General features: G+C 37.3%; 1 protein-coding gene across 2 annotated transcripts in view; it reads left to right on the top strand.

Moving 5' to 3' along the window:
- YAF2 (YY1 associated factor 2) overlaps nucleotides 1–8,713 on the top strand; it is a 58,017-nt gene extending 49,304 nt beyond the window's left edge. The window contains exons 3-4 of one of the 2 annotated variants that reach the window (XR_012655848.1): nucleotides 1,312–1,831; nucleotides 3,477–8,713. Coding sequence is in view for 1 of the 2 variants with exons in the window: in XM_075065781.1 (XP_074921882.1) it covers nucleotides 1,312–1,549 (238 nt within the window). In the remaining variant the exon portion in view is untranslated. Of the gene's footprint in view, nucleotides 1–1,311; nucleotides 3,106–3,476 lie in introns of those variants that run through there. The other variant, XM_075065781.1, reaches the window with a different exon arrangement.
- The last annotated feature ends 402 nt before the right edge of the window (nucleotides 8,714–9,115 follow it).

The raw sequence follows: 9,115 nt of genomic DNA, 5'->3' as shown, positions 1-9,115 counted from the left end.
CTCAGGGAGCAGCTCCAAGGTAGAAGGCAGGAGCAGCACATGGCAGTGTGGGGAGGGACACAGCTGAACTGCAGGCAGCTGTTGCACAGGGAATTTAGGGGGCTGCTGGTCCACCCTGGTTCCAGGCCCCCACAGCTAGCTGCAAGGGGCTGCTCTTCCTGCAAGCAGTAGACGAAGCAGGCCGCTGCCAAATGACATTAGAAGGGAGCATTGTCAACTTTAAATGAGCATGTTCCCTAATTGATCAGCAACGTAACAACGAAACAACATTAACCAGGACGACTTTAAGTGAGGAGTTACTGTACCTGCACAGTAGAAGTTTAGAAACAACTGGTTAGAGGACATGGGAGCTGGTTTCTGCATACTAAGAACTGAAAGTCACCGTCCACTGAGATGAATGGAGAAGTTCATGCTTCTCAGGGCTGTTGTTTCAGGCTGTCTGGTGACACTGTTATTACTGTGTGGTTACATTTTGAACATTTGTTGCAGCCATGAAGGCTAGAGATTTACCGTATATACTCGTTCATAAGCCGAATATTTTTGGTGAAAAAGTGACACATCAAAGAGCAGGGGTCGACTTATAAATGGGTCTGCATCAAAATTTGATTATTTTAAACTCTGTGGAATCATTGAATTGAATATCTAATACATGGTACTGTTGTTTACTTGGAGCGTCTGCAGGCACAGAACCCCTTGGCTCCCAGTGGCCGCGGTTTGCTGTTCCTGGTCAATGGGAGCTGCGGGAAATGGCGCCATTTCCCACAGCTCCCGTTGCCTGGGAATGGCAATCTGCGGCCACTGGGAGCTGAGGGGCTCCGTGCCTGTGAACGCTCCAGGTAAACAAAACTTCCCAACCCACCAGCGGCTTACCCTAATGGGCTGGGAGCCAAAGTTTCCAACCCCTGAAATATAGCATCAGCTTATGAAAGGGTCGTACAGTTTTTGCTATTTTTACCTATCCATTTTGGGAGGGGTCGGCTTATAAATGAATCGGCTAATGAACGAGTATATACGGTAATTTTTTAACAGCAAAAATGTTAAAATGTGGAGTACAGTTTTATGACTCCCCCTTAATCACATTATCCAGGGGGCCCTGTTCAAATCCCTTAGAGGTGAAGAAAAATTTAAATATTACAGTATAGAGTTGCTAGCTATGTGGTACATTCTCATTTTATGTATTCATAATATTGCTATGTGCAGTATTTCACTAAGTTTTATACATTTTCTACAAAGATCACTAAAAATTGGAGTGGCAAGAGGATTATGGGATGCGGAAGCTTCTAGCTTTTAATTTGATTGTGTTTTATTTAGGCCAAGATTGAAAAATGTAGATCGGAGTAGTGCCCAGCATTTGGAGGTTACCGTTGGAGATCTGACAGTCATTATTACAGACTTTAAGGAGAAAACTAAGTCACCACCTGCTTCCAGTACTGCATCTGCAGATCAACACAGTCAGAGTGGTTCTAGCTCTGACAATACAGAGAGGGGAATGTCCAGGTCATCTTCGCCCAGAGGAGAAGCCTCATCATTGAATGGAGAATCTCATTAAAGTTTATTTTCTCCAGTTTCTTTAGTCTTCTCTTCAAAACATGCAAATACACAACTTCTGCCAACAGCTACCACATTTTCATGACAGATTATCCATGCACAATTGATATGTTTACTGGAACATAATTTATGCAGTTTTAAAAAAGTGAAGTGAAGCAGTAGAAATAATAATTTAAATGCAATCTACAAATGCCTACGAAGCATTTTCAGACTAACTTTTTAATCTTCACATTTAAAGGTGCCATGAAAATGTGGTTTGAGTGTTCATTATGCAGTGTTATTGGTAAGTCCATTTTCACTTTTAGTTTAGTGAATTCTAACACAACTCTTGGAGTCTCTACTATTGGCATGTACTGAATTAAAATTTTTATAACATAGTTCAAACTGCCTAAATATGTATTATTTGAGAATTGTGAAACAGTTATATGTATGCAAATCAAAGATCAACTTAATCAACTATTGCTGCAACAGAATTTTCATAATTATTATCTTCTCAAAAACACCTGCTGGTACTTGGTGTGCTTAAATAGGAAAAATGTTATTAAATAAAACACTTGTATGAATTTTTGCCAATGTTTGACATCGTTTACTAAGTTACTGTTACTGAATTATGTTGCTGGTGTTACCAATATTTTTTCACGCTTAAAACACATTGTAATGTTTACGAACAAAGAGTGAACATACTATGAGCATTGGTTATTTAGCTTTATAATTCAGATACAGTACTGCATAGTCCTTAGACACTGGTAGTGTCTATGTTCTATAACCGATCTCAAATGACTAAGCATTTGGCAAAAAGTAAAATTTTAAAATCTGAAATTCTGGAAAAGCTTTAAAAATAACTTTTTAGTACAGTTTTCATTTCTGCTTAGCATTATTTCCTTGCCCCAAACTTGCCCAGTGTCATAGTCGCATATCAGTGTAGTACAAAAATACTATGTTGCACAGGAGTAAGGAAATAAGGAATACTATCACATTTTGTTCTTAGATCAGATTCTTTGATTTTGAATTGGCCCTTTATTAAATACTGTAGCATCAGTCATAAGAAAAAAATGCAGTACCCTATTTTCTAGCATAAACTGTCAAAATTTATGCATTTAGCAATATACTGATACAGAGCAAAAATATTTACAGTCCCACCCGGTATTATGTAAAATAACCAATAAAATATTTTTATGAATACAGATTTCGCATTTTTGTTTACAAGTAGGTGTTGGGGTTTTTTTAATGCACAAAAAAAATCCATATATAGATTTAAATTATAGGGTCAGATGCAATACAAAAATGCATCTGGCTCCTGTCCAAAGGAAGCCCATTCACATCCCAGTAGTTCTCTCTTCTCATTGTGTTTCATTCAAAATACGTATTTTTGGGCCAATGTGAAAGTGGGATGGACTTTTTTTGGTAGTGAATCCAGCCCTAAAATATCTTCATATGATGCATCCTGATAACAGCTAAAATAATGGATTTTTGTAGACCCTGACAATTGTGATGTTTGGTGGTTTCTTGTAGTAATGTATCTTTCTGTTTTTTAATACAGTACTTCTACAGGCACAATGGTACTGTCTATTTTGTAAGATGCAAGTTGTGAAATACAGTTAGTTGCATAAAATGAAAGTCTGATGTGATATCTAAAAACTTACATACCTCATTCCTTGGTGTTACTGTTAAACTTTTAAAAATCCAATGTTAATTATAGGTTATTTCAAATGGACAACTACTGACCTGGTTAAAATGTATTATGCTTTACCTTACCAGACATTTCTTCATTCGAATTTTCTGATCATATTTTAATACCTTTTAAAACATCGCATTTGAAGTTTCATAAATGTTTTTGGCTGGGGTGGGGTTAGATGTTCAAGTAATGAATGTTAATTCTTACAAAGAAACATGCATTCTTCTGAGTTTTACTTTTTACAATTTGTTAGGTGGAGCTATATGGAAAAGAGTATACTGAGTTAATGGATTACAAGAGAGCTGAATCTGTTTAAAGTAAGCAATAGTGAATCTCAATGCAAGATCCTTTATGAAATGTTTCAATTTTAAAACAAAATGAATATTAACGTATTTCAGTACTCTTTGCAAACATCAAATAGTGATCTAATACCTATAGTTCACTAAATCAGAACCTTATTATTAAATTTAGTATAAGTTGGCTATTCAGCGCCCACAACAAGTGGTCTTTTCTGTCTAGAGAAGTAGGCAGTAATTGATTTATTTAGTTAGTTAGTTTGCATGGAATTAACTACTAAGAGGTATAATCTAATATCAAATGAAAGCAATCCTTAGCATCTGCAGGAGCAGTTTTAAAGTGTGGTTATTATCAGAAAAGTGATTGTAAAAAGAATGTCACTGGATTGCTCATTGATACTCAAAAATTACTATATCAAATATACTCCATTTATGTAAAATTGCCAGCACTGCATACTCCACCTAGAGTTTGTAATTAAATTGTAGTATTGGGGTGATGTAAGAGGTGTAAAGAACAACGATTATGTAACCAAAAGTTAGCTTGCCATTCCTGTGGATGCATGAAACACATCAGAATGTTTGCTCTTCTATAGCAAAAGTGGTGTTGACAGTGCTGATGGCAGAGTTAAAAAAAATAATCAGCAAAGTAAGGAACTCTGACTCTCTCTACTCATAACATTATAACTGTACTTTAAACCTGCCTCACTTCCATAATCTCTGAAGAAGTTTTCAGTTGGTTTAAACCAAGTCCTTTCTTCAACTCTGTAAATTCATAAGGAAGGTCTACTTCATCTTTACTCAGTTTGTAGAATGTAAAAACCTAACATTGTAACTCATTGTTAGCTATTTTTCTTTTACTGTTCTCTGCATAATAACTGATCATCATCTGTTACATTCTAAGTCTGCACCAACCTTCATCAGCAAAGCATTTTGCATGGTTACATGAGATGATCCAACAAAGATGAATGTGATGATGCTCCATGTAAATAAGTTCCTTTATGCATTGATTGTCCACTGTTTCAAAAACAAAAAGAATGAGATGCAGTTAATTCACTGTAAAGGTGTAAAATAATTCAATGTTTTGTCATCCTGTTTTCTGCCACTAATTATAGCTGGCATAAGGAAGTACTGAAATATACAATAGTAAGGTGTGATTTATTTTTTTACTTCTGAATTTCAAAGTCTGCATAATAGAAGCAATCAATCTGTACCAAGTAATACCATGTCAAAATCTGCAGTGTAAAATATTGACTCTTAAGATTAGTGATAGGAAAAAGGTTATCTTCAAAGGCTTAATTTAAGTTTTGATGCAGTGACTAGTCTTGAAACAATCAAGATTATGATCTAAAATGTTACCCTACTGTATGTGTTTTCTCTAGCTATTTGATGTTGTATGGCATAGATGATATAGTTCGAGCAATTTAAGATTATGCAGTATTCTGCACTTTAGATGTGTGTTTTTTTTTAATTTGTGGTCAGAGGCAGTGCATTTTATCTAGCCATCTAAAATAGAATGGATGGGTAGCTCATGCTTCCCCCCCCATACCCCTCTATAGCCCCAGGACATGTCTTCCAAGCTCCACACAGTGGTGTAGTTGTGTCCTGTGGCAGAAGTAGCCTAAGATTGCCTCACCACTCTCGCACATGTGAGGACGCTTACAAAGTGCACAAATAGGGAGGCAATTGATTAGGTCTGGATGATTAAACAGTTAACGTGAGGATTAACTTGTCAGCTGGGGACTGTTAAACTGGAGACAGGAAGCAGAGGGGGAAAGAGAGGCTGGAAAGAAGGGCAAAGACACTCAGGACCTCACAGAGGTGAGACCTCTTCCCCTTCCCTTCCCTCCCCTCCATGCCTAAGGGGTCTGCTGAAACTTGGGGAAAGCCTTATGGTGAAGGGACATGAAGCTGCATAAAACATTGAAAATAAAGAGCACTGTAGTGAATTTACATAAGAATGTGTGAGGACTGCTTGCAAAGGGAAGTCCAGGGTGAAGGAGCCCACCCAGTGACATGGCCTTTGTATTTTTAGTTCTTTCTCTCCTCTTCCCAAAAGCGGGAAGACTTCCCAGATCATGCAGCTAGCTGTGCTTATGAAGTATAGGAGGGAGCTAGTGATAGACCTGTCAAGTGTGCGCCTTCATTAAAATCCACTTTTTTCCGCTCTCTCTGTATCTAATCTATTTCTCTCTCCTTTATATGCCTTCTGATACTATTGCTACTACTGTCTACTAGAGAAGGGCTGAACCCAATTTCCTTTGGGGTAGCAGAAGTCATAGCAGAGATGGATGAAATCAGTTTTTTCCCCTGACATTTGCATGTTACCACATTCGTAGTGGGTTTGATCACTAGAAAAAGCTAGTTCTGGAGATAAGTTCCAAATGTTAATGCAGTTCTTGGATAATGGACTAGTCCAATGCTAGGCATGTTTAGCTAGCAACACATTCTCTTAGCAAATTGGTAAGATTTGAGGTTGTTGGAAATGTCACTGGAAGAGTAGAGCTATAAAAGGTTGGATATCGTTTCTTACCTGACTTCAGAAGCATGAGTCTTGTTTGAAGGTATATATTGCACCTACTAGTAAGTAGGACAACTTAACTTTTTTTTTTCCTTCCTGCTTCACAAGTATTTCAGGCAATATTTCTGTAGCAGAAGGAGGAAAAAGAAAAGTAGTGTAAACAAAAGCCACAAATTTGAGCCTAATTGAACACTAAAACAAAATCAACAACCCTCTCCTAACACCATTTTAATGAAAAGCAATACAATCAATCTAGGATTTAGTTAAAATAAGGAATAATACTTAATAACAGGCAAGTCTGTTACAAACAAGTACTTTACAAACATTTTAACTTCTTATATCCATCTGTATGCATTAGGTAAATATTATTCCCATTTTGTAGGTAAGGAAATAAGATTTACAACTTAAATGACTTGCCCAACATGTCACACATGGAAAATTGGGGTAGAGTTAACAAATAATAATCTATGAATATACTGCTTCATTGAACTAATCAGCCTGGTCTTTTGGTTCTAGAGGTAGAGGCTCCTGCTTTTAAACTCAGAGATTCTATGTTCAAACCTGGCAGAAAACCCACCTGGAGATATAAATTACCAATTCCATTAGTTCAAGGTACTAGAAAGAAAGTAGCTAGTTTAGCCACTAAAGAAAGACAAAGAGCCATTTGGTGTTAGCCTGGGCTACATAAGCAGAAAAGGTAATGTTAGAATAAATGGGCCAAAGGTGTTAATGTAACCCAGTCACTGTCAAACATTAAACAATTTGAACAAGGTCCAGGGATTTGGTGTACAGAGATGTCAGCCTGCTTAGTACCATGGCACAAACATCATTAAATCGCCCTTTAACCTTATATTAAAGATAGAGAAGAGAAGGAAAAACAATTAAAGCATTTACAATATGAAGTATTAAATAAGACTTTCATTTTAAAATTTCTTGTTCCCTTTCCCTTCAGGATGGAGAGAGTTTTAGAAGGAAAAAACTCTTGTTTGATGGTATTAATGATGGCAGTAACTATCCTTCTTAGAAAAAAGTTTGGTTAGATGAGCAAGAGCTGGATCTGTTGCTGCTGTTAAAATCCTTTCATCCCACGTAGTTGTTTGGGATTCAGCTGCAGCTGATAGGCTTGTGATGTCCTCTGGTTCCTTCTCTCTGGCCTGGTGTGGTCATCGTTCCAGATGAGGATGATGAAGTCCCAGGAGACGGTAGTGGCAGCCGTGATGATAAAGTTTGGTTCAGTAGTCTCCGTCTGTTATTTTAAGTGTGTTATGTATTTTTGTTTTCATATTTTCCCCACAAAAGCTTTCTTTTAAGGACCCAGAAAGGCATTGATGAGTAGAATAGCCCCTCCTCTTATTATTTTGTCCACCAATTAGGCCTGGTATCCAATGTACCAATTTTGGCTCATTAACTTCTGGCTCCACATCTGTTTTTTAATGCATAATTTCAGTACAGTCCTTGAATCATCTCAGCTTTACCTTCTTTAGCCTAATTTAGTTATTCTGTCTCCCTTTTGTACCTTTTCCCATCAACATTTGTTATAGTTTATTTTAACACCATATGAACTTTTACATACTTTTTAGTTGAGCTCACAATTCTTGAAAATTTGTAGGCCCAATTGTCACAACAGTGGCTATGGCCAAAGTTCTGACTACTGAGGACCTTTTTTAGAGGATATATTACTGGTTTCCCTGAAAAAGAGAATATCTATCTCAGACTGATCTTTCTTTGCAGAGAATAAATCAAAGCCAAGGTCTACGGAGTGTACAGTTCTCTAGACAAGAGAATCTACCATCAGGTTGGTCTTCTCTAACATAACAGCCAACAACTATGAGAGGTTCTCTTTGACACTTTTAAACTAAATTTAATATTGGTTAGGTATCATAGCTCCACTTGTAAAGGAAATAGGCTCTGCTCTAACATCTGTTTGAACTCCAGGGTCAATTTCATTGCTAGCCTAAGTGGGTGCAATTTTGTTTGAAATAATAAATTATACTTGATTATGGTAGTGGTCAATTTGACACGCACACACACACACACCCTCTTCCCCCTGCCCCCAGTGTTCCTGATTCATTGAATAGTATTTAGGTATCTCTACAAACTAAAACTTATGTATGACGGAAGATCTCCCAACTCTGCTCTAGTTTTTACATAACTCTCTCACTTCTTAGATAAGTGATATATAGGGAGAATTTTTGCTAAATAATTTTCCTTTGTACACTCATGGGAGCTCTCTAGTTGATGAGACTGGCATTCAGAATGCCAGTTACCATTTTGGTTCTCAGATTCATGTCCCTGAAAAGAACTGCTTCTATCACTTGAAGGAGGTTTTCACTCCTAGGAAAGTAGGTGGGATATGTTCTAGATCTTAATGAAGAAGTGTCCCCCGAGTGACACATAGTACCTGAAGGCTTTTGCAAGGTGCAGGAAAGAAGCTTTGGAGAGGCAACCAAGGGTGGATGGAGAGGGAGATCTTCTGCTAAAAAGAACACACAGAGTTTTCACCATCTCCTTATGGAGATCCTGGGGAGATGGCCTTTATCTCCAAGATGTGTCTCAATACTTTTTGTTGGATTGAAGAGCAGAGAGGATTATAGCAAGAGAAAAATTATTTTGTAAATCTCTGAATGACTAGAAAGTCTTCCTACTGTGTTTAAATAAAAAAACTTCATGAGCTAATATGCCCTTCTCTGTGAGAATTTGTTACTGTGCACCACCATCTGCTGTTATGATGTGCAAGTAGGCATCCTCCATTTCTACCTTTACTAATGTCTATACTGATAGATGGCTTTGATTTAGAATCTTTGGACATAGATTGGTTCACTGATTTTTGACCTAAGATATACCGCGAAATATGACCCAAAGAAGAGCACTTTCTAAGCTCGAAAACATCTCTCTCTCACCAATAGATGGTCCAGTAAAAGATATTGCACCTCACCCATATAGACACTCTAAAAATATCTGTGTCAACTTTGGAGTTCTAGACAGTAAATGGCATATATATCTGGCTTTTAGCTACAGATCCTCGGTGGTGGCTCTATATATACCCTTATTTTTTCTAGAGGACTGGGGGTCAGGAGG

The sequence above is a fragment of the Chelonoidis abingdonii genome, chromosome 1, assembly GCF_003597395.2.
Source record: "Chelonoidis abingdonii isolate Lonesome George chromosome 1, CheloAbing_2.0, whole genome shotgun sequence".
NCBI lineage: Eukaryota > Metazoa > Chordata > Testudines > Testudinidae > Chelonoidis > Chelonoidis abingdonii.
This window is presented reverse-complemented; position numbering and strand designations above follow the sequence as displayed.